The sequence below is a fragment of the Prinia subflava genome, chromosome 23 (assembly GCF_021018805.1).
Source record: "Prinia subflava isolate CZ2003 ecotype Zambia chromosome 23, Cam_Psub_1.2, whole genome shotgun sequence".
Classification (NCBI taxonomy): Eukaryota; Metazoa; Chordata; class Aves; order Passeriformes; family Cisticolidae; genus Prinia; species Prinia subflava.
Window position 1 is genome coordinate 6,733,901 of NC_086269.1, and position 25,640 is coordinate 6,759,540.

The 25,640-nt window shown below is 43.7% G+C and overlaps 1 protein-coding gene across 2 annotated transcripts in view; it reads right to left on the reverse strand.

Moving 5' to 3' along the window:
* Nucleotides 1-2,943: 2,943 nt before the first annotated feature.
* Nucleotides 2,944-25,640, reverse strand: part of CEPT1 (choline/ethanolamine phosphotransferase 1) — a 30,015-nt gene continuing 7,318 nt past the window's right edge. Inside the window, exons 5-9 of one of the 2 annotated variants that reach the window (XM_063418331.1) lie at nucleotides 18,813-18,897; nucleotides 7,721-7,852; nucleotides 6,906-7,064; nucleotides 5,551-5,676; nucleotides 2,944-3,858 (exon numbers count right to left, since the gene is read on the reverse strand). In XM_063418331.1, coding sequence (XP_063274401.1) covers nucleotides 3,739-3,858; nucleotides 5,551-5,676; nucleotides 6,906-7,064; nucleotides 7,721-7,852; nucleotides 18,813-18,897 — 622 coding nt within the window. In that variant the 3' untranslated portion in view covers nucleotides 2,944-3,738. Of the gene's footprint in view, nucleotides 3,859-5,550; nucleotides 5,677-6,905; nucleotides 7,065-7,720; nucleotides 7,853-11,221; nucleotides 11,307-18,812; nucleotides 18,898-25,640 lie in introns of both variants that reach the window. The other variant, XM_063418332.1, reaches the window with a different exon arrangement.

Consider the following 25,640-nt stretch of genomic DNA (forward strand, 5'->3'; position numbering starts at 1 on the left):
GTAATTTTTTCTTGGCTGGGGGCATCTAAACTTCTAGGGAGTGAAAAGCTTAGAAAAAAGGTGTCCTATTGCATTTCCTGAACAGCAACAGGCTTTAGTTTTGCACACAGAAGTCTGGTCCTGCACAGCCTTTCAAAGGCTTTGGTTCTTCTCCACTCTCAAGTATTAGTAACAAATTATTTGGAGCGGCCTAATCTGAGGAATGAGAGCAGGAATCTCCTTGTTTACATGGGTAAATTGGCACGGAGGCGTTTGGTCAAAGGTTGGACTTGATGAACCACCAGACTGATTCTGATTCAAGGAAACCACTCACACTCCAGGGAGGGACTTTCCATGCAACAGCTCTGTACTCACTTCATGTTGATGAAAGGAAACACGTGGTTTGTAAAGGGCACGTTCAAACCCTTTCAGGTTCTTCCCTTGCAGACTCTTACCTGCTCCCCTTGAAAGAGGCTGCATTGTCCAGATTAACCCTTTCTCCAGCTCATTGCAATTAAAACTCAATTAATGAGTTCCCTGAATTCCACTTATATCTAAAAATGTCATTCTAGAGCTGTCACCTCATACATGGAGATGCTTCCGGCACCAAGACACTTAGAGCAGAGCTCCAGAACACTTGGGAGCTGCCTCAGGTGTATCAGGATGCAGGAATCAAACCCCTAAACTCTGCTCCAGCCTGGCAGGGACCCTGAGGGGACACCAAACACAGGGTCAGGTCCCCAAAGAACCCTCACCTGCGCTTGCCCATAAAACTGCTGCTCACAAGATTCAAAGTGGGAGTGCAAGGGTGGAGTGCAGAAGCCTTACAGGAGTCTCCTCCTCATCCCAAGAATGTTCCTGATTCTCTCAGTGGCCCCAGGCTGACACATGACCTCCAGCTCACTTGCTGACACGGTGCCACCCCAGAGGAAGGAACCAAGACTTTTCCAAGCACAGAATGCACAAGACTGGTCACTTCCCTGTGCCAAGGCTGAGCCAAAGGACTTGGCATCTCTGCTCCAGTCCCCAGCAGGGCCAGCCTGGTCTCTCCCCACAAACGCTGCAACCACTAAACCAGAGCCACCTTCCTCCATGTCCCCTCCAGTCCTGTCCCTGCCAGGACACAAGCAAGCCCAGTCTCACTTCATGGCAGCTGGGCACTGAGCACTGCCCAGGGAGAGAGAACAAAGGTTCAAACCTCTCCAGGCACTGCAGGAACTGAGTTTTCTCTCCACTTCCTGAGCACATTTTCTAATCACTGGGGTATCATAGGAAATCTACGTCAGCACTTCCAAGAGCTGACGGAGGTTTTGCTTTATTGTTTTTGAGGTATGAGGGGTTTTTGGGGTTTTTTCAACCATGAGCTGTGTTTAATTCCTCAAACGCCGTGTCGTTGTCCAAAGGCACTGCCTTGGCCTGACCTCCCAGCACAGAGAATTTCCTTCCCACTTTCAGAGAGATGCTCCATGGTTAGAGGGCAGGGATTTCAGACATGGGATCCCAGCGTCCCAACTCTGTCCCCAGCATCTTCCCCACAGCTTTGGGAACTCTAAAAATCCCCCCCAGGGAAACTTCCAGGCTTTGCCCTGGAAGAATGTATCAGAGTTTCCTTGCCTAGGCTGAGAGAAGGCTTCCCACATGGTGCCCTGCAGAACTACTGCCAATCCAGCTTAGGTTGCTGCCCCACTGGCCACTTAACCCTGCCCACCCCAATTGTTCATCCTTCATCCCCCCATGAGTTTGCTGCCCCTTGCCCTGCCTTTGTACCGCCCCTGTGCCCTCAGACCATCAGATCCTGACTCCATCCTTAACCCCTGTGCAGAGCCCATGGTCTTGTCTTCTGTCCCTGATCCCTTGGGCATGCTGAAATAAACCTTACTGGAACTACATTGTTATAAATGCATATTGTATAATTAGCTTTTCACACATATTAAAATGAATATCCCATGTGTTGTGTTGAGAAGTTATGCTGTATTCATATAGTTTCTTTCAGTAATATGGTAAATGCAATTGTTAGGTAATAGAATAATAGCAAAATAGAAACTATGTTATGTAAAAATGCTTTTGTAATTAGCTCGAGAAATAGAGAAGATAACCAAAGAATTTTTTTCACAGTATCCTAGCTTGATAAGAGATACCAGCAAAAACTCTAAAAATGCTCTGAGAAAAGATTTATGGCATAGCCCTGCAACTGAATGGAGCCATCAGAAGACCAGGTTTATAGATGGAAGGGAGAAGGAGGGGGTTGAGATTAAACAGGAGCACCTATGATTTGAAAGCAATGTTTGAATCATGTCTGTAATGTATGAATACTCAACACATCAGTGTTTTTAAGGGATGAGTCTTGTTAAGCGGGGTGCCCGCATGGTGAATCCCATGTGGAGGTAAAAGGAGCTTGTAAAAGAACACTTTTGTTCTTATTGTCTCCTGATTGTCTATTTGTCTTTTTTTATGAAACTTTTAATTTTTGCCAAGTGAACCTCGTTTTTCACATACATGATCCAGGAGGCCCTTCCTGTCTTTCCTCCTCTGAGGCACGTGTGTGTGCATGGACTGGAAATGGCTGTTCCTGTGGCTGCTCTGAGCAGCCTCTGAAGGACACGCTTCGAGAAGGGAGCAGCATTTCTCCTTCCTGCCTCACTGCTACACACAGCCCAGGCAGATCCTGCTTGGAGACACTCCCTGCTCAGTACTTCAGCCCCTTTGCTCAGGGGCTAAAGCTCCCCTCAGTGCCAGGGCCTGTGGCACCAGGTGAACTTCATTAACATGCAATTAAACCCTCCAATAATCTCAGTGTCCCTCATGCAGTTCACCACAGTTAAAAGGGCAGGCAAAGCTCTCGGAGATCCTGGAATGATAACATGATGCACATAAAAGCACTGGAAAACCACTCTCTAAACCACAGGCAGGTTTGTCATTCGCAAGTCTAAACAGGACAGAGCAACACATACATCTCAAGACAACTGTTGCTCTCAGAATTCTTATTTATTAAGAGCAGAAAGGAAATTTTGCTTAAGTTTTATACATAAAAAAGTAAACAGTAATTTTTTTTTCTTATAGTCTTTTCCACTGAAGAAAATTGAGAAATAACTTGTCTTTTTAGATAATGTTTATTTAAAAAAATAAAATTAATTGACAAAGATACCACACTATTTTGCATGCCGGGCACCCCTTGGCTTGCAGGACCCTGTTCAGCATGAAACCGCTTTGTCAGCAATGCACAAGCAAAAACCACCCCAGCCTGGCTCCCACCTGGCAGCTGCTGCAGCCACACAACTTAGTGAGATATCTCTGGGTTTTTACCAGCTCAAGTCTTTAGTAAATAAATTCCAAGTGGACACTAAACAAGTATTTCACTAAGAGATGATGAAATATTAAAATTAAAAGCAAGTCAGATTGCAGCTGTAATTATACTACATTAGAAACTCCAGTTGGTGGGGATCCATTCACCATATAGAGATTAATTTGTAATCAAGGTAATTACAAAGACAGAGCATTTACTTCCTGTATGCTTTCCCAGGCTTGGAACCAACAGAGTTGACTACATGGAGAGTTGACTAGGGTGTACTTGGAATTCACTCTCTCAGGCAGGAGACTAGTTAAGGAGTGTTACTGATAACAAAGAAGAAACGTTATACAACATTGATTATTATAAATTACTTTGTTCTTATCTGCTTTTAGCCTTAGTCTCCTACAAGTCTTCATCCATTCCTGTAGAAACCCAACTCCTTCTCCATCCCCCTGAGGCAGCTCCCATCCCTAGTGGTGGTTTGAGTGCGTGGGGCAGCCCTTGATGCGGAACACGTGGATGTGCAGGTGAGCAGCGATCTGGTTGCACACGCTGACGCAGTATCGGAGCAGGTCAAACAGGGACAGGATCTGCACAGGGAAATATCACCCACAGTTAGAGCCACATGTTCCTTGTGTGCCACACAGGGTATAACAGCCCACACTCCACAGCACTGCACTCCATTGAGCTGAATCTCCAGCTCCAGGAGTAAACATGGAATCACAAACTGGCTTGGGATGGAAGAGACCTTAGAGCCCGTCTGGCTCCACCCCTGCCATGGGCAGAGACATCTTCCACTGTCCCAGGTTGCTCCAAGCCCTGTCCAACATGGCCTTAGACACTTCTAGGGATGGGGTGTCACTCCCTAAACACTTTCTGGTAATACTGGGCTTTCCTCCAGCCTAAGAAAAGATAGGCTCTTAATTCTACAATCAGAAAGTGGAAAGAGTTACAGCAGCTACAGAAATACTGTGGAATGCCCCATTAACACTAAATGGTGATAACCACACACACAACATCTTTTCACCTTACACCAACACAATTTTACTAAAAGGTTAACACTGTTTTTGTACATTAAACTTGAGCATTTGATAAGTCCAGATAAGTTGAATTTAGGATGTTTTTCTTGATGGGTGCTGGAGTCACAACAGACATTCCAGAGCTTAAGGCACAGCACAGAGCCCCTGCTAAAGAGGCAGCAACACTCATCTGCAAAATATTCTATTCTAAGCTTTGAATATTTGCTACAGTGCTTTGAAATTTTAAACTATCACAGTCAGCAAGGTTGGAAGCAACCTTCAAGGTCATCGAGGCCCACAATCACTCCACAGCCACCATAATCACTCTTAACCCATGTCCCCAGGTGCTACATCCAGACACCTCCTGAACACTTCCAGGTACGGTGACTCCATCACTGCCCTGGGCAATTTATTCCAATGCCTGATTAACTCTTTCAGCGGTTTTGGTTCGTTTTTTTCAGATATCCAACCTGAACCTCCCCTGGCCCAGCTTGATGCTGTTTCCTCCTGTCCTGGTCCTTGTTCCCGGGCAGCAGAGCCTGACCACCCCTGGCTGCCCGCTCCTGTCAGGAGTTGTGCAGAGCCAGAAGGTTCCCCTTGAGCCTCCTGTTCTCCAGGCTGAACCCCCCAGCTCCCTCAGCTGCTCCTGGAGCTCCAGACCCTTCCCCAGCTCCATTCCCTTCCCTGGACACGCTGCAGCCCCTCAGTGTCTCTCTGGCCAGGAGGGGCCCAGAGCTGTCCCCAGGACTGGAGGTGCCCCAGCAGTGCCACCACACTGGCCCTTCTGGACACAGTATGGCTGCAACAGCCCAGGTGCCACTGCCCATCTGGGCACACCTGGGTTCATACCCAGCCACTGTCACCAGCACTACCAGATCCTTTCCCAGCTTTCCAGCCACTCTTCTCCCAGCCTGGAGCATTCCATGGGGCTGTTGTGACTCGAGGACAGGACCTGGCAGTTGGCCACAGATGATCCTCCCACTGCTGGCCTTGGCCTTAGCCTGTCCAGATGCCTCCAGAAGATCCACATGCCACCCAAACTGGTGTCCTCTGCAAACTGACTGAGAGAGCCTTGATCCTCTCCCCCAGACCATCCCTTAAAGACAGTGCCCAGGACAGTCCCAACACCAAACCAGGGACACTGTGACCCTGCTCAGCTCTGCACCAGCTTCAAACCAACCCCCCCTCCAGGGGATTCATTTGGGCACAGCCAACACAATGAATCAGTGGCAGAGCTAATTAATGAAATGAGCCTGGACTTACCAGGGCAATCCAGAGGACAATGTACTCATCAATAAAGCTGTTAAAATACTGGTCAAGGAACAGCAATGCTGGGCCTATGAATGCTGTGTCATACAAATACATCTCACTCTTGGTCATGTGGGCAACCTGCAGTAAAAAAAGAGAAGCTTAAGAAATAAACATATTCCAGCCAAGGCAGAGTGATTTCAGAATACACAAAGCCAAAACCATACAGTTCAAGCCACATTACTGCAAAATATCAAATACCCAAGTGGCAGTAACAATATTGTTTGAACCATGGTGCTCCACAGCTACAGAGATGCAAGGTTTAAAGAGGGGCACCTTTTATTAGAGCAGAGAACGTAGCACAGGAAATAAAAACTAACAAGTTTTCCAGCTCACCTCTTCCTCCTGCCAGAAACTAAACAGTGAAATGGAAGCAGACTGGTAAATTTTAAAGTTTTAAAGACTGGTAAATTTAAAGAGCCTGGAAACAAAAACTCACAGCCGCTGGAGCTTTTAAAGTCAAGGACACTTGGTGTTCCTCTCTCTTCACCTCTTTTTCTGCCATTCCATAAGGATCACCACCTCTGTCTAGTTACAATCTGATGAACATTTTTGGTGTTCAAGCATGCCCTTCTCACTCCCTACGTGCACAGAACCCATCCCACACTCCATCCTCACTGCACAGCATGGCTGCGATGGGACTGAGCACCAAAGCAGGCCTGGTAAAAAAGAAACTCTTCTTCCATTGTGAGCTTAAACTCTTCCTCCACTATGAATTTAAACTCTTTCACTGTGTGTTAAGTCCAGCACTGACCCAGCTCACAGTAGCCCAACAGAGGCTTGCAGAACTGGGATGGCATTTGAGGCAGGAGCTGTTTAACCCTCATTCATTGACACCTCCGCCCTTTTACAAACCTGTTAAAGATCATGACCCTTATTTTCCTCCAATTCTTCAAGTTAAACTCTCAGCAAGTGTTCCAAACCTCAGCAGCTCCATCACCTCCTCTCCTTCTGCCAAACCTTTCTCCTTTCTCCCCTTTGCATCTGAGGGGGGTTCCAGCCACCTCTGTTCCAGCCCAACTCTTCACACATGTGCACAAATACATTGCAAGAGCATGAATTAACAGCTGGGGAAGGGGGAGAAACAGCTCTGAGCTGTCCTGGTGCTGCCTGTGCAACCACTTTCCACTGCTCTTTCAAACTTTACAGAGAAAAAGACTGTGCTGCACCTCCAGGCTACCTAAAGCAAAGCACAAATATCTCTTCAGTGCATAAACAAGACCAAGTTACTCAGTGGAACACCCAGAGAGCTCCATAATCTACAAAAAGTCACCCTGCAACAAGACTTGGAAAGGTTCTGGCACACTCACCACCAGTTTATTTGTGATCTTGGCAGACACAAAGCCAAAAGTCAGGATATAGAGGCAGGGGTGCCTCTCAAAGAGCTGCACAGCAGATTTCTTGTAGATCATTGCAGCCAAGGCAATCACTGAGCCAATATGGAGAAAAGGTGAGAGGACACTTGTTCCCTATGGTGAGAATTAAAGCATGAGGTTAATAAAATGTGCACATTGCAAAGAAACCTCAAAGAGGCCCTCACATGGTGTGCAATGAGAGGTTAAAAGTAAAATCACATTAGAAACATCTTTCTGAATGCTGGTGGTAAAAAGAACAAAAAGTGGTGAAACAAGCACGCAGCAGCTGAGAATGTGGTGGAAACTTTCTCGTGCTGGGGAAAAAAAATCAGATTTTAGGCAGCAAGAACACTGCAACAGAAGGTGCTTGTGCAGACACCTCCACTTGTTCTTTTACATTGCTAATATAAATAACATAGATCTTTCAGAAAGATCAAACCCAGAATCTTCTTGAAAAATTTCCTTCTGAATGGATTTTTGCACAGGATTTTTCTGCTATGAACTCTTCAGTGAGGGGTGTATTTGTAAACTTGGTTTCTCATTAATTCAAAAGCAAATATCAAAGTACAATGAGTACTTTTAATCAAAAAAATTAAAACTTTGACTCCTAAATCTACTATTCTTACACACACAGTATTAACTTGTTTTTCCCAAGCCAGCAAAGAGCTGAGGGGAAAATATTTCCCATGGAGGAGGAATTATGTTAAATACAAACTGTGGCTGAAGAGTCTCGTGCTGAGGAGGATGAACTGGCAGTCCAAGGTACTCACTGCTATAGTGGATCCATTTTTGCCAACTCCACCCGTGAAGATCACACCAAAGTAGTTTGTACAGGAGAATATGGTTCCTGCCACAGTACAAAGAGCTGGGAATATTTTCACCTGAATATTCAGTATTGGAATCTTAATCAAAGAGAGACAAGAGGTTAAAAAATGCACAAACTCAAATTTGGGTTAATATTTCAGGTGCACTCAAACACTCCACTTTCCAGCACAACGTTTGCTCTTCTCTCTCTGCTATACAGAGATTGACATTTCTACAGAGAAAAATGTATTTTCCAAAAATCCTTCTATGAAGCTTCCCAGAAAGCCAGACTTATGTTCAGTTACTAGCGAAGAGACACCAAAAGCAGAGAAACCAAGAACTTGCTCTAAATCATCCCAGGGAAGAGAATCACCTTTCCTGAAGCTGCAGTCAAGATCAAACAGGGCAGAACAAGAGACATTTGGGATGGTCAGAGAAACTCTTTCAGGTACTGGATCTGATCTTTTGCACAAAGCAAGGCAAGCAAAGAGATCAGACAAGTCAGATCAGAGTCAGTGACCCAGGAGAGGAAGGATAAGGTTGCTAAAGAAGGAGAAAACAAGCACAGGCAGTTTCGAAAGTTTCCTTCATTTTTTAACAACCATGTTTCAAGCAGAACAGGAAAAACTAGAAATGAAGAACAGTCCAAAGTAAACCACAGGAAATATGTTATGGAAGCAAGTATTTAGAGATAACTATCCAAAACCTCCCAACTGTATCTATTCAACTACTAAAAGCTTTTCATTCAGGAACTGAAGTCACGGCACTCAACTGAATAAATGCTTGGCTCCCCAGTGAGTCTGGCCAGGAACAGTAACCCAAAGGAGGTCCAGTTGCTTCTATTTTTCTTTAATGACACCCTCAGAGTCCTTTCAGCAGGTAAATCATGGAATATTATGAGTTGGAAGGGACCCATCAGGAGCATCCAGTCCAACCCCTGTTCCTGCACAGACACCTCAACAATCCAACCCTGTGTCTGAGAGCATTGTCCAAACAATTTCAGAACTTGAAGATCCTAAGTTTTCTGTTCCATTCAGCAATGGAATCTCTTGATATTTCCAGGGCATAATTAAGAGGCAGAGGAGATTTAACCCTTCATGCCTTGTTCAGCCTTCTCACCAAACCCTACTAAGTTTCATGGCATTCAAATATACTTCTCCCTTGCTAAGGCTGCCCTGCTAAGGAAAAAAAAAAAAAAAAAAAAAAGAAAGGCATTTCCTAGAAGATTGTAGAGAAAAAATAAAGACAAGTAAAGGGAAAGCCTGAATTGCCAGACTGCAGACTGGAGCACTACTTGTAATCATCCATTAATGTCAGGAGGCTCAGGACTCCTCAAGCTCTTCTAAAAGCAGGTACCTGTGCTGGCCTCTGCCTTGGAACTGATACTTTGGTATTTAAAGAACAGGGTGGATTGACTTTTACAAGCAAAAGGAAACAGTAGCAAACTCCATTACAGGAGTCAAAAGACATTAAGACTGACATGTCCTCAAGACAAAGACTGCAAAAAACACCCTGTGAACTCCCAGCTACCACCAGAACACTGGAGAAGGATGCTCAGAGAAGGAAAAGATAACACCACACTGTTGCAACGCCCAGTTGGGCCAGTTTTGGGTTCTTAACACCCTCCTTTTGGCCTCCACAGCAGCTGCATCAGTGCAAAACATGTCTGAAGAAAAAATTAATGAGAAACAGTCACATACAGAAATTTGGCAGAGGAAAGCCAGGAGTGGATTTAAAAGCCAGCACCTGCTGAATTCTCCATGTACAAAATGGGAGCAACAAAGCCAAATGTGGGAAGCCACAAAATCAAGCAAATATCAGATTACTTTTATTTTTTCCCTCTGAGTAGAGGGAGAAAGGGAAATGTTCCTACAAAGCGGCACTGTCGTCCCTGAATTTTAATTCAGAGGACACTAGAAGACAGCTGCAAGGCTGTCTGGTATTCTATGTATCACTACAGTCCCTGCAATTATTCTGTCCCTCCTGGTGATTCCAGGGGCTTCATCCAATGTCACAAGGAGGCAGAACTTCCCAAAACTAAGTCAGCAATGCAGGGAAGTATCACCAGTCACATCTTTTACAGGCAAATCACGTTCTCTGTTAAACTCTCCTAGACTGATCACAGAGGGAAGGCTGCATTGCCCAGAGAGCTGCAGAATGCAGGTAAACCCTGGGAAAGAAGCATTCCAGGTTGGACAGGGCTAGGAGCAACCTGGTCTAGTTGAAGGCATCTCTGCTCATGGCAGGGGGTGGGACTGAATGAGCTTTAAGGTCCATTCCAAACCAAACCATTCCATGATTCCAGATTTTGTTTGGGAATGGCTCCGGCATGGCAATAACCAAGTGGCAGCAGGCAATGAACAGAGTCAGGAGTAGTTGTCAGAGTTGGCATTAAAGCAAGTCTGGAATATTTTGCCAGAAAATTACCGCCAGGATTACAGGGTACGTTCCATCAGTTTTGTGCAGAATGAATTGGGATTTAAAAAATAAAATTATGAGGAAACAGGCCAGAGCAGAGGCCAGCTAAGGGCCCATGGAAGCAACAGGGAGGAGCATGTAAGAGACCACGCAAATAGACACAGAGCTGCTTCCTCCAGGAACTTCTCCTGTCACCAATCCCACAAATACCACAGCCAGCTGGGCAACTCAGACCCTGGAGTCCTTCTCACAGGGCTGGATCCCAGCTGGAGTTTGGAGCTGTCCAGATATACTGCAGTTACATCTGCCTGAGGAACAACTTCCAGAGGGCTGAACTCCAGCTTCATATTCCCAAAGTGTTTGTGCTTTTTCAAATTCCAGAGCCTGTGGGAGAAAACTCCAGCAACTGCAGCCCTTTTCTTGCTTCAAGCAGGAAAATCAACTCCAAATATACAGTCTATTAAATGAGTTACCCTAAGCTTCCTTGCTTTACTTGCATGTCCCAAATGATCCAAGTTGGAGCCATACTCAGCATCCCACAGGAATTACCCAGCTTCAGAAGTCTGGGGAGCAGCATTTAACAGGCTTTGAAGAGAATTTACGCTGCCAGAAATGAGGGAGCCAGGACAGGAACACACAGTTTCAAAGAATAAAGGAAAGGTAATGAAAGCAACAATTGCCAAAATCCAGAACTCTGCATTTCGCCTGTTCAGAGTGTTTTCCTTTTCCCATGAAAAGTGGAATGTTTGAGTACACAACCACATTTACTCCGTATTTTCCCCAAACAGAAGCAAATAAAAAATACCAAAGCACCAATTTTGCAGTCACATAAAGTATTAAAGGATTAGAGACTAAATCTTGTTTTAATTACTCTGGTACAGCCAGAATCCACAGTTAATTCTGTGGGATCTGAATTCAAAAATCTGTTTCCTTTTACAAGGAAAAGTGAAACCTTCCTGCAGAAGTAAAACTGTCTCGAGATGTGCAGGAGTCCTTCAGTGACCACGGGATAATTACCAAGAATAAAATAAGAACATGAGCAAAATTACCAGAGATTGCCAAAAAGGTGGTCCTCCAATCACTGCCAGTAAATGCATGATTATTATGAAGATTTGTACTTCAGTCACATCAATTCTGATTAGGTATAAAAAGCCAGAAAACAAAAAGCAAAATTATTCAAAGCAATTTCAAGTCAGTTATTCGCAAGCTCAGTGGCGCAACTCTGTCATGCACAGTATAAACACCCCAAAAAGCTGAGGAAAAGAGGAAAAACCTGCAAATCATTTAGAAGGCAAAAATGTATTTAGTTTTATTGTTCAAATTTAAGAGCAAAATTATGCCATAATTTTTACTTCACAGTGCAATAACAGAAATCCATTTTATCAACAGGAAATGTTGGAATTCTTCACTGCCCAGTGGCAGTTGCAGAAATAAATATTGAGTTTTAACCTTGTCCACCAAGAAAAAAGAATTTAGTACAGATGATAAGATTCTAAAACTGTACTTTTAATCCCTATTATATTCACAACCCTATCTTAATATGAATATTCTCTGAATAACATCAAGCTTTGAAAAGAAACAAATTCTTAAAGGGTTGATGGAAATGGTGCAGTGGTAGCAAGAAGAGAAACCACTTCTGGTTCCAGCAGAGCCAGGATGTGCTGCAGGAAAGAATGGGAGAAAAGAGGGAATTTATGACTTTGTTTTAAGGAGCATGTAAAAGTCTTGGAGGTAGAAAGAGGGAAAAACAGGTGTACAAATAAAAGCCAGAAATAGGAGTATATAAAAATACAAGTGAAATGAAGAGGATACACCTGCTGGTGTGATATATATATGGCATGTATATACACTATAAATGCTATAAATAAGCATACAGATTTTATACATCTACATATATGCATATGGATGTATGTTATATATAAAAAATACGTTACATATAACATAAATTATAACCATATAATAGTATCTTGCTCTGAAGTGCTACATCAAAAATAACCCTTCAAGTCAATTTGAAACATTTCCAGCTTATCCTTATTTCCAATTAGATAGCTCTACCTAAAAGACTCCAAAACACTTCCTGCACACACAGGCTTTGCTGTGACAAAACCCAGCTGATATCACCTGCACAGGGGAGCATTATGGGGTGGGCTTTCTTCTGTCTGCCTTAAATGAGCTACAATACCATGGAATGGATTTTAATATCAGCTCAGCGTTTCTCTGTAGACTTTGCTTCCGTTTGGGAGTGGATCCTCTCATTTGAGGATCTCCAGTCTGGTCAGCAGCACAGCCATACGCACAAGGGATAATACCAAGGCTGCATCTAAATCCCATGGCAGACATCCCCCATGGTAGGGGTTGGAATGAGATGAGTTTCAAGGTCCTTCCCAAGCCAACCTATTCTATGATTCTTTGTCAATTTGCTTTTCACTACACAAACCTGGAGATGAGACACCCAGGAAATAACCTTTGGAGCCCACCTATATTCAATTTGCTCAATAACAATCCTGCAAGGCAATCACAACTGGCTGGGGGAAAAAAATAACTTCCACCGAGGAAAGAATGTTCTAAAAGATCTCTGTTTTCAGTCCTGATACAAACAAATGGAGCTATTGAGGTATCTTGCAAGGAAAAAACAAAAACACTCAGTAGAGATACACAAACCATCTGATTTAATGCAAATTGCTTCCTCCCAGCCCTTGAGCCAGCATGGATATGTGTTCTCAGTATGTCCAGCCAAGGAAGGGCTGTAGCAGCTCCATTCCAGGAGCACAGGAATGTGTGCACATTTCACTACTTCTGTCAATCACCTAAAGAACAGAAAGAAACTGAGAAAGTTCACAGAAACAGTGAATAATGACTCACGGAGGTAACTCCAATTTACAGTTTTCCTTGAGTAGGAAACCAGATTTCTTCTGGCAGCAGAAATCTTATGCACAATAAAGTAATGTCATGTATGGAAACCCAAATTATTCTGCCAGACAAACCTTTGCACAAGGCTGAGAGCTCAACAAATACATGGAGAGCAGTGCCTGGATTGAGGTTAGGGAGACAGTTTTATCTTTACACAGCCATGGCACAACCTTTACTCCCCTGCCCAGGGCTCTGCCTTTCCAACTCCAACAGAAACAGCATCAGGCAGCCAAGGATATGTGTGAAAAATTCCTCCCTAACTTACAGTAAGAATCTCCTACTGTAGAACAAATATGAATCTTAACCTTGATTCCACCTGAATATTCTGCATTTTTAATACAAAATGGCTCCTTAACACAGAAGACAAAAGCATTAAGACCTACTGAGGAGAAACTAAACAACAAACTGCCACCTAAAGAAAGCATAAATTCTTAATCCCAAGGAGGAAAAAGGCCTGGGAACATCCCATGCTCGTTAATATCACTGTCAGATGACTTAAAATGATATCAGTAAAGCACATGCCTGATGTTGGAATTATTCAGTGCATTTTTTTTCGCAGGATGTCAAGCGGCCTCTAGACAGAAATCTAAGAATCCAGAAATCCATAGGCAGCTCCTCAAAGCTGGACCACCGATGTGAACAACATCTGGAAACAGAAGGCAGTGAAAGGGGCACACTGTTCCTCTCTGGGTTTAACTTGAATTCAAGGTAAGTGTGCAATCACAGGATGAACCAGATCCATCTATGATGCTGCTACGTGGAGCAGTCATCCCAAGTTCATTAAAATCCAACCACTTTCTTCCCCCAAAAACACCTGCTCAGCCCCACTTTCTCTCCTGTGCCAGCACCATCTCCTGTCATCAGTGGGGTCAAGAGACTGGCTTGGCTAAAACGATCCAACTAAAAATGAAGAAATTCCTGTCCCCATTCCCAGCCCATCAACTTTCCTGGTGCTTTTTTTGTGACCTCAGAATGTTGGGAGCCCTGAGGAGAGGGCAGAGAAGGTCTGCTCAGCCTCTGGAAGCCACACAACCTGACACTGAGTCAGTGGGACATGGCAGCTCCAGACTAGGGAGGAATAAATGGGAATGACAGACAAGTGGATTGCTACAGCCTTCATAAAAGTCCTACACAGCCCCTAAAATGAATGCCATTATAAACCAAAGCAACAATGGTTTTATCCAGAGAGACGTGAGCAAAGCAATATCCACACTGCCTGAAAGGCATGAACACGTCAGGTGATCCAGAGGACATTCTACACCTAAATGATTAACTTGGATTTATGCATTGTACCCAGGCAAAATGAGCTAGTGATCAAAAAAAAACCCCATAAATTGCCTCAGTCACCAGAGTGTTTTTAAACTCTAGTAGAGCTGGGAAGACAAACAAAATGGCAAGGCAAAAGCAGGGCTGCAGGAAAGCACTTGCTCCATTTCAATGGAGACTGACTAATGCCTTTCCTTTTGAGGGAAAATACATCAAACTTGCTTTAGTGGATGGGGAATTTATTCACAAAGCAGGGTGATAATGTTCCTGCTTAGCTGTGACATCATTAGTACCATATTTTATTCTACATAAAGTTCCATTGCATATTCAAATGACTCTCCCATGGTAAACATTCGTAAAAACACAATTTTGGAGTAATGAATCATTTATCAAATTATAGTACAAAAATAAGGGAAGAAAAGCAGAAAATAGGGAAGGGCCTTTGTTCCTGCGGACTGCCTCAATTACTATAACCACATTAAATTACATACAAGCAGGTACCACACTAAGAAAGCAAAACCATTTCAAAGCAAGAAGGGAATCAGCCAGTTCAAAGAGTCTATTTTCAACTTGTATTTGTATTTATTTACTCATTTAAATACTACAGTGGAAATCCTAAGAAAAAACAAATGGGAAGAGAAAGCAGCATGAATTCTGCAAGAGGTTCTTAAAGCCTCTGAACTGGGATATTTTTATTAAGTGGGTTATTTTCAGGCATCACTGGAGCCATACTTCCCCCAAACTGACAGCTTTGCTGTCTGATGTTTCCTGACAACTGAGTCATGTCAGCATTGCCCAGACACTGAGCACACTGTGTGCAGGATCATTAAGCCCCACTAAATGAAGAAAATGAAACAAACCCTTTTCCCAAGACGTTCCCACACTACAACAGATGGACGGAAAATTATTGTACAAGTTCAGCGGACACAAAGAATCAAGTTCCAAAAATCTCCTCTTCAAACAAACAAGGGGCTTTTTCATCTTCTATAAAATAAACAGAAGACCCTGAATTGAGGTTTAAGATCAGCAGGAACATCCAGACAAAGAACAAGAACAAAGAGCTGATGCTGACAACAGAGCAAAGAGCCCAGACTCAATATTTAACAAGCTAAAGTGCCCACACAGAACATCCAATGGCAAGGCTGGGGAGAACACTCACAATAATGCTGAGAAATACTGATTCTACAGCAGAGTGATGTTAGGGAAGAATAATAACCAGTAGCACTGTAGAAGGCAGGGACAGGGTCAGGCAATGTCAGCAATGCACTGGGAGTAAACCGCAGGCTCAAAACCAAAAAAACCAAGGATTTAATTTAAATGAAGTCAGGGAACCATAAAAGTTTCAAGTTTTAAAATGCACATTTCAGCCCTCATTCCCTATCTGCCTAAATTCACAAGACAGGAGAATTCCTGCAGAGCTTCCAGGGGCAGCTGCAACTCCTGTGGTGACACTGCCATCCATGGATTCTCCTGCGCACACCGCAGTGTTTTCCACTATTGATCCTCCTTTCCCTGTTGCGACAAATTTGAAATGCAGATTATTTGCCAGTCTTCGAATTTGTAGTCTTCCCATATAAGAGAAGATCCAGAGAACCCCAGCCTGCTTTGAGTTATCAGGGACCTCAAAGCTCATCCCATTGCATCCCCTGGCACGGGCAGGGACACCTTCCACTAGCCTGGGTTGCTCCAAGTCTTGTCCAACCTGGCCTTGGACACTTCCAGGGATGGGGCAGCCACAGCTCCTTCTGGACACCCTGGACTAGGGCCTTACCAGCCTCACAAGGAGGAATTCCTTCCCACTACCCCATCCATCCCTACCCTCTGGCATTCATGGCACTGGGACACCATTCCACCTTGTCCTGGCACTCCATCCCTTGTCCAAAGGACCTTTCCAACTCTTTAGGCACAGGAAGGGGCTCTAAGCTCTCCCTGGACTCTTCCCTTCTGCAGGCTGAACATCCCCAGCTCTCACAGCCTTTCGTCATAGGTTTCCATCCCTCTAAGCACTTCTGTGGCCAAATATTGTCAGGAACTTTATTATTTTAACATTTTGTTTTCTAGAAAAGGCTGAGTGGTCTCCAGAATAAATCATCCTCAGCACTTTTATTTGCAATTCCTCTACATCGTTGTGCTAAACTGTATTAAAACAGCCCAATTCTGGTCTTTGAAAAATCACCAAGGCAAAATGTTCCATGTCAAAGTCACATTCCATCAGTACAAGAACTGCAGAGTGACATTGCAGAGCTGCAGGGAGAGGGAGGCAGGGCTGAAACTCTGGTGATTCAAGTATGAATGTGAGGAATAATGGAGTAAACCTGTTTTGATTTCCCAAATATTTGTATATTCCAAATTTGTATTTTAAGCCTTCAGGTTCTTCTAAATAATTTTCCTATACGCTACAGGGATAAGCAAATTTCATTAACAATTTAAGACATTTTCCCCTCCTTGGTGAACATAAAACTTTTCTGCCCAGCAAGTACAAGGTTTAACTGTGCCGCAAGAATTTGCAAGCTACTCACTTCATACTGTCCCAGTTCCTGTATTATTTTCAAGGCAAGATTCTTATATTTTCTCAGTACAAATGTTTGTCACATGAAACAGATAGAGTATGAATATGCATTTTCTGTAGCTTACCCATCTGAGATGTGCAATAGTGACCTAAAAATCTGTTCTGCCTGACATCTGGTTGTGTAAATAAGTGATTGATGCTTGGTGTGTCTGAGTAAACCACATGGAAGCAGCAGCATCTTTAGTTATGAGTTAAGACTAAAACTAAAGATGCTAGAAGGCATCTGAAATGACTCATGCCAGGCCAGGCTGGACATTGGGGCTTGGAGTAGCATGGATAGAGGAAGGTGTCCCTGCCATGGCAGAGGGTGGAATGGGATGAGCTTTAAGGTCCCTCTAAACAAAACCATCCAGGAAAATGCCCTGCCTGGCCCAGCCCCTCACACCCTACTTCCTAGCTGGCTGTAAAACCAGTATCACCAGTATCTTCTGGGATGGCAAAGGCCTCCTTTGCCAGGAGGGCTGCAAGTGGACATCTCTGGCAGCTCCATGTCCTCTGCACCTGCCCTTCTTCTCTCTCCCATCCCCTGTAAATTGTCCTACTCCAGTTCAAACAATTTCCTTTTGTCACCCAATCTGAGTTATTTCCACCCCACAACCATCACACCAGGGAATTATTTCAGAACTCTGAGTGTTTCAGAACTAAGCGAGTCAATATTTTTTTCTGCCCTAAGCAACTCCTTGGTCAGCTGAGATGTTAATATCACAGACTAAAATCTTGATTTAAGCTCTTCCTTCCCTTGGACTAGTGCTTGCTCAATTACCATTTCCTGACACTATTTCCAGCCTTTCATAGATTATGAACAAAGTATTTTAAAAATTAAGTTGTTGATGTCACCTGGCTCACTTTAGAGCCACCCAGCTCCCAGGGTCAGCTGGACTACCAGATTGCTGATGGTGCTGCACCTAAAGTAGAGCCAGTATTTCATCTTCCTAAATAACCTCCTGGAAGCAGAGGTTTTGCTGAGCTACTATGTGAAAAATAAAAGAACTATTAGAAAATGATTAGCATCAACACAGGTTTAACAAGGGCTATGTAAACCAACCACCAAAAAAATAACCTCACTTTTGTTTAACATCTGATGCACTTCTAAGAAAGAGATCAAAAAGCTATTCTTATATCCTCAAATATTTCAAGGAAAATTCCAGGCTAAAACTTCATCAATAATCTCATAATCTATGAGATATTTCAAGGAATCCAATTCACTCACTTTTAATGATAACGTTTTATTGGGAGGGGACCTCACTCACATACAATGTATTAACAACAACCAAAAAAGAGCTGAAATAAGGAAGAGAACATCCTTTCTAAGGCTAGTAAACTAGAGGGGAGAAGGATTTATTTAGCACAGACATAAGGAAAAGCATTTTGAAAATAAAGACAAGCTGGAAAGGAAGTTACTTTTTCATGAAGCTACAAGCACAGGGATCAAGCTGCACAGCTTAAACCAGACATTTTTACCCAGACTTCTTATTACATAAGACAATTCCCTGAAAGAGCCAAGAAATTCTCTTTTTTTGGTGGAAAGGTATTGAAATGGCAGCAACAAAGAAGTTTTTTTAAAAAGCAGTTCCAACATTAGTCTACACCCACACTTAGAGCTGCTTCCATAGCCCTGCTTGGCTTTTAGGTGAAGCCAAAACTGTGATAAAAAGAAAAGTTTAAATCAAACTTTTGTCGAAAAGGCAGGTTTGCTTTGGTTTCAAATAAAATATGTTTTCAAATAAATGTTTCCCGTGAAATCATATTTTTCCTACTCATTCAAATATCTTTCCTCCTTGTGTTAAATATCAAAACACTGGTGAACTCCCCTGGAGAAGCTGCTTTCCACAGAGCAGTGCATGACAAAGGTGCTGCCCTGCTCAGTCCGTGCTGCTGCCAAGCAAAGGCTTTACCGTGTAATTCCAGAACCAGGGCCCCAGCATTCCCGTGAGGAGCTGGATGGCTACTGTGCAGAGCATGGACTCTGTCACATCAAATCTACATGCAAGGGAGAGAAACAGTTCAGAACATTCTCCTGAGCACTCCTCCGAAGGGGAGCCCTTAAAACATCTTCAGTCAGGCTAAAGGACAAAATCCAGGATCGGGATGATTCAAAGGGCAGGTCAGGGAAGGGATTAACAACACAAAACCCAGGAGTATTAATAAAGTAACAAAACCATTCTAACCCACATAGTATTTTACACATTTAAATCTTCATTCAGAACATCTGCAATTTACAGTTTTAACATACCACTCCAACACATGAGGAAAAACTATCATTTGGTGTGTGCATGAGGGAATAAATGAAATTCCTTGCTCTGAGACACACTGAATAAAATCCATAACCAAGCACAATCCAGGACTCTCATCTCCTGACCTCATGTTCGTGTCTGCAAATGACACTGAATATATGAATTCTTTAGCTGAAGATGCTCCTGCATGCTTTAGTGGAGCAGAAATGCAGATTGTATTTCAGTTTGACACCTCCGAGGGAAGGAAGAAGTTTCACGTCCCTTCTCATGCAGCTCCTTGGCAAGTAACTCTCCAAGAAGTGAGCTCTGGACCCCTGCTCAGGGGTAATCACACTCCATTCTGTATATATTTATTTCTCACCCCTAACAGAAAGGGATGAAAAAATATGCTGGAGTCAACAGAGCCATAGAAATCACCCTGTCTCCTAATACAGTGCCAGAAATCTGCATTTTACTATAACAAGAAGATTTTTAAATGCAATCAAATTTCAAAAATCAAACCATCTAGTTTAAAAAGAAAGTAACTCAGCAGCAGTAGCAGGGTGAGCTAGAACACAGCTCCTGTTTATTGCTGTGCTTATCAGAGTGTGCTGGAACAGACACCCATCATGCCAAGAGATTAAAAATGGGCAGTGCAGAAAGGTCGCTGTGGCCCCACTGCAGGGCTCAGGTGCAATGACGATATGCAGACACCAGGCCTGAGGAGAGGGGCCACTGAAGTTCAGCCTGATAAACAATTAAATTATCACAGCACCTAACACAGTAAATAGCTGGGAGAGGTAACAGTTGATCTTTTAGGGAATACAGAAGAGAAAGCCCCATGTCCAAACCCCACAGCTACTTCAGTGCTTCACAACAGCTGCAGTTTCTATTCCTTTTTTCCTATGTTATTTTAGGCGACATTTGTAATTTAGACATGGATTCATTTTTTAAACATCATCTGGGAAGTTTAAGAAGGGGCATTGACCTTGGCATGTGCTTCACTCCTTGGAGATGCTGGCACTGACAACCCCTGTGCCTGCTCTGCGGGAGCTCTGTCAGGGTTCTGAGTCTGGAGCCAATTAACACACAGGGGATTAATACTGCATCCAGAATATTCCCTTGTCAGTGCTTATTTATTGAGTGTATTCCATGGGTAATTCTTAAAAGGCCCTGTTTGACTTAACAAGTCATTAGACAATTCAAGAACCACCACTGGCTCAGGGCTCAGAGACAGCTGCAGTCAGTCCTTTCCTTCTGCTAACAGGGAACACAAACTGAATTCAAATGGAGAGATGTCCTGAGAAAATGATCCAACGACAACAGGAAACAGACACTTACACTAGAGATGGCCCTGAAATCAAGTCAATCACTAGCAACACAGCTGATCTAATACAGCTTTTTAAGGCTGCGTGACACTGTGGGGGAGGTCTATGCACCATCCTCCCCTTCCTTTCCCAACACGCAAAACTCCATGAAAAAGTCCCAAATCACAGCAGACAAGAAAAACACTCCTGCCTCAACAGAAAACAGAAGTTACAGGACTGGAAAACTCACAGGGATTCATCTACCAGTTAATGCTCTGGTCTGACAAATGATGATTCTTCCATCTGTCTCATCCGTATCTACTGAGCGTGCAAGTGGGATTACTAAGGCTGGGCAATGAACTGGGAATCCGAGCTAGAGACAAAGGACTGTTTTCTTAAGGGAACCACAGCAGCAAGAAAAGAATGTTCAACATCAGAACACAAGAGAAAGAAAGGCTGAGAATCACATGATAGAAGTGCAAATGCTTAAAGCTATTAGAGTTTTATCCTAACTCATTCCAACCCAGCAATTTTACTTGGATGCAATGAAATATAATAGTGTGAATAAAGCAAACTGTACATAAAAAATGAAACATGAATTAGAATGATTTCCAGCACCAGGAAATTCATGTTGAGGGAAAAACAATATTAAAAATGGGCCATAAGCCCCTTTCCTTGTTATTATGTATTTCCAATATGTAAATTTTTCCTTCTGCTGCTCACAGAGGCACATAGAAGTTACACAGGTCAGGCAATAACCATGTGCTTGTCATGTTGTAGTTCTTTATTTCACAGGGCAGTGAGAACTCCAAGAATTTATCACAACAATCAGGAGCAGCATCTCCACATGTGACCAAAGGGATCATGGCTGAAAATTATGTTGAAGGACTTGTGCAAGGGAAGAGGAGGAGAATGTGGAAACTACCCCCCACTCTTTCCATGAGCCCTCAGCAGCTGCACAGGTTTCCATGACGCTGCCAGTGCGACTGAGGGAGCAGGAGGTGCAGATTACCAGCACCAAATTTCACACCCACCACAAAAACACTTCAACACATCCTGCCTGCAAGCACAGAAAATCCAACGGCCTCTGACATGAACAGAGGCTCTACTTAGCCTCAGACTCTCCTCTGTGAGTAACCTGGGTGTAAATGTTCTCCAAGAAGTGTCAGAAAGCTTTAAGCTCTGCAGTCATGGGGATTATTGCCTTATCTCAGAGTGGAGATCCTGAGGCTGTTCCCAGGAGCAAGAACTCAATGTGCTAAACTCTGACTTGGGAGGTTTCCATCCCTGTATTTCAGTATTTGGTTTGTGTTGTCTATGCAAGATATAACACCAACTCCTCCTCTGCTGAGGCTGAAAAGGAAGGTTGGCTTAGCTGCTTTCTGAAATCCAGCCCCATTTCCTCACCTCTCCTTTGGACCTTAGTAGCAGCAGTGGTGACAGGGCTCAGGTGAACCAACCCATTAGCCCACAGGCTCTTGGGCCTGTACAGCTGCTCCAAAGTCACTGAACAGGAATGTTCCCCCAAATTCTCTAACTCTCCTCAAGAAAGGCTGTTTTGTTCAGCAGCCTGAATTCCTTTGCTTTCTCTGAGGATTATTATTCAAACAGTAAAGTGACCAATTTTAACTTTTCAATTATATGAAAGGTGGCAAAAACGGATTCTTCCTCTCATATTTGTGACGTTCTTTTGTGAAGCCTCCTTGGAAACCAATTTCCATCTCATTGTGTCTATATTTACACATATATACACAGCTATAATTCCTACCATGACCAACTTTTGGTATTTTCATTTAAAAAGGTTGGAATAAACCAGATAATACAGTAACTTGTAGGAAAAATGCTGGAGACCATGGTACAGCAGCACCCTCACGTCTCTGGATGGACCCTTGAGTGTTCAGTGCCTACTGGGTTTTTTCAGTATGATTCAGCACCTCCAGCACTTCCATCATGAACAAGTGCACCAGGACTTTACCTGAGCAGTTTGTGTCTCATGTCTCTCAAGAAAACATCCAGGCTGGCCAAGGGAGAATGGCTTCCCACTGCCAGAGGGCAGGGATAGATGGGATATTCCTCCCTGTGAGGGTGGTAAGGCCCTGGCACAGGGTGCCCAGAGCAGCTGTGGCTGCCCCATCCCTGGAAGTGTCCAAGGCCAGGCTGGATGAGACTTGGAGCAAGCTAATGGAAGGTGTCCCTGCCCATGCCAGGGGTGGAACTGGATGAGTTTAATGTCCCTTCCCACTCAGTCAATTCTATGATTCTGTGATTCTGAGCTGTGCTGCAGAATCCAGCTCTGACAGGAATGGATGGCTCCAATCCCCTGAATGCAGGACAGCCCCTGCAGTCAGGCTGTGCTCTGACCTTGAGCAGTTAGAAACATCCTGTGCCTGAACACACTGGATTCTCCTGTACTTCCTGCAGGGACCAGGACCACTACTGAATACAAGTGGGATAACTCTGGACTGGGGAAGAACCAGGTGATCACACCTGGGTTCCAGATAACATCAGGAAAATCCTTTCAGGATTTGTGCACCATATTCCCTGAAGATCTGTTTTCTGCAGCACGTTACTGAAGTATATCACATCTGCTTCCACAAGGACACATGGAAGTCCATTGCAGTTTGCCAGGTTGATTTTTGGGATACGCAGGAAAAAATCCTCTGTTTCCAAAGCAGAAGTGTCCCAGTGATGGCACAGCTTCCCCAACACATGACTCAGCTCATCCTGTGCTGCAGCACAGCAAATCCACAACCCAGACAAACCAGTTCCTGTGCTGGCAACTAGGTCAGGAGAACAACGTCGTTATTTGGGCTTTTTCAATACTAAGTGTCTCTCTGCCATTCAAAGTCACCTTTTTCTTTTTCAAATGTGCTGAGTATTCCTGTTCTTCCCGAAGATCAGTCCCAGATCATGTGTTTTAAGTAAAACTTCTGCATTTAACTCTATCCCTGCTGTTCCCTGCTGCCTTTGCTGCTGATATCATTACAGTGACTTTCCTGGAGCCTGCCCCACTTGCCTCGAGACACTTCCTGCTTCCTCCTGGGGAATTTTTAAGCCATACTGACCTCTAGCTATTATTTGAGCTGTTCAGCCAACACCAGTTGCTTTTTGAAGAGTGCAGTGGCTGCCGGGATCTAACGGATTTATGTGATCATTTGAAGATGGAGACAGATCACAGGACTTTATTGACTCAACGGATTATTCTAAATCCTGGAGTAGCACAAGGACCACCCCACAGCTGTCAGGGAGAAGATAAATCTACACAGTTAGTGGATTCAGTAATCAGGCCCAAATGAACAAAGTTTTCCTCCCCTACCTGCAGAATCTGTAGGAATCTCATAGAATGGATCCCATTTCCTCTTCCCTCAGGGGAACTGATCCTGCCATGCAGTTTGACATGCTCTGCTCAGCTTCAGGGACTTGCCAAAGCTGGTGCAGTGACACCAGAGAGAATCATGGAATTGTTAAGGTTGGAAAAGCCCTCCTGGATCAGCAAGTCCAGCATGACCGATCCCCACTTGTCACCGGCCCTGAGCACTGAGTGCCAAATCCAGTTGTTCCTTGGGCAGGGATGGGGACTCCAAACTCCCTGGGCAGCCCTTTCCAATGCCTGACCACCCCTTCCAAGAAGCAATTACTCCTGATGTCCAACCTGACCCTTCCCTGGTGCAGCTTGATGCCATTTCCTCCTGTCCTGTCCCTTGTTCCCTGGGAGCAGAGCCTGATCCCCTTCTGGCTGTCCCCTCCTGTCAGGAGTTGTGCAGAGCCAGAAGGTTCCCCCTGAGCCTCCTTTTCTCCAGGCTGAGCCCTCCCAGCTCCCCCAGCTGCTCCTGGTGCTGCAGCCCCTTTCCCATACACAAACCACACACTGTTCCACAAGCACACGCTCTGTTTGACACACTAATTTCCCTGTTTTTTTAAGATGGACTTTTCCCACAAGACAGGCTGATTCTATAATTGAACATTTCAAGCCTGTGTGGAAGGAGTGAAATACAATCTCTCCCTTTAGGACCCTCTGCTCTTCTCCAAGTCATTTTATTATCGAGTTTTCTCTGCACTGATACACAATTTCTTGGACATATCACAAATAGAGTAAGTGATAACCAGCTTTCTGCTCTTTCCTGCTGCTTTGGAATTAAGGCAAGTCAAAACCACTGTCACATTCCCTAAAACATCACCCTCATCACCCTACTACACCCTCTCTCTGAGGATTTTTGAGAGTCACAACATGGGATACAGACAGGAAAAAGCTCCTGTGCACAAGGATCTTTTTGGCTCCTTTCAACAGCTGTTTCTGATCCCACTTATTCAGAATAAAGGATCTCTAAGTTTGTGCACTGCAATGAATCTGAAAGGGTTGACAAAATACCTTTTTTCACTTTTAGATTAGTGAAACGAAAGATTCATTAAAAAAGTGTCAAACAGTGAGAATCTGTTAACTGAATAAATAGTCTCATTGTTTTTGCATTAAAATGAGCATCAGCTTATGACAGTCTATTAACCTTGTGTCACAGGGTAAAAGAAGGAACAAACGTGTTTACTGCACAGTTCTGTGTTATCTAAATTAATAATACACACATTTGGGTGCTTATTGCCTCCTCTGAATCAGCTACATATTAATGGTAACCACATTCTTATATTGTAATGCCAGGCAGAAAAATCTAATTTGCTGAGAAGTGCATCCAAAATACAGACTCCTCTCAAAGGAATGGCCCAGTGAACACCAGCACTGACCCAAACACTTCTCAGCAGCACAACAGCAGTTTGGGGAGGTTGATAATTCCATCTGTAAAGTCAAGCACATGTCAAGGTCGGGCTTTTGTGTTCTTTGATCAATAACCAGAAATCTTTGATGATCAGAGCCCTGTAAAGTTCAAAGGGAGATAAAAGCATTCAGACCTTTAGTACAGCATGAAAGTGAGAATCCTAAAACAGGAAACAATTTGAGCCACATGTCTTATTTTAAAGATTTAAGTACCAGAACAGGATCGTTTCAGTCAATCTGCTTTAGTGTAGTCAGAGCTGGAACAGAAGTCTAGATTTTCTTCCTTTCTTCCTCTAATAGGCATCTAAAAGTGATCCAACATCTTAAATTTTTGAGCAGAAACCCTGAAGTTTCTCAAGAGCATCTGCATTACTGAAACAGTATCCTTCCAATAAAAGCTGTCATATACAAGAGGCCCACAGTTGTGCTGTTTTAGCA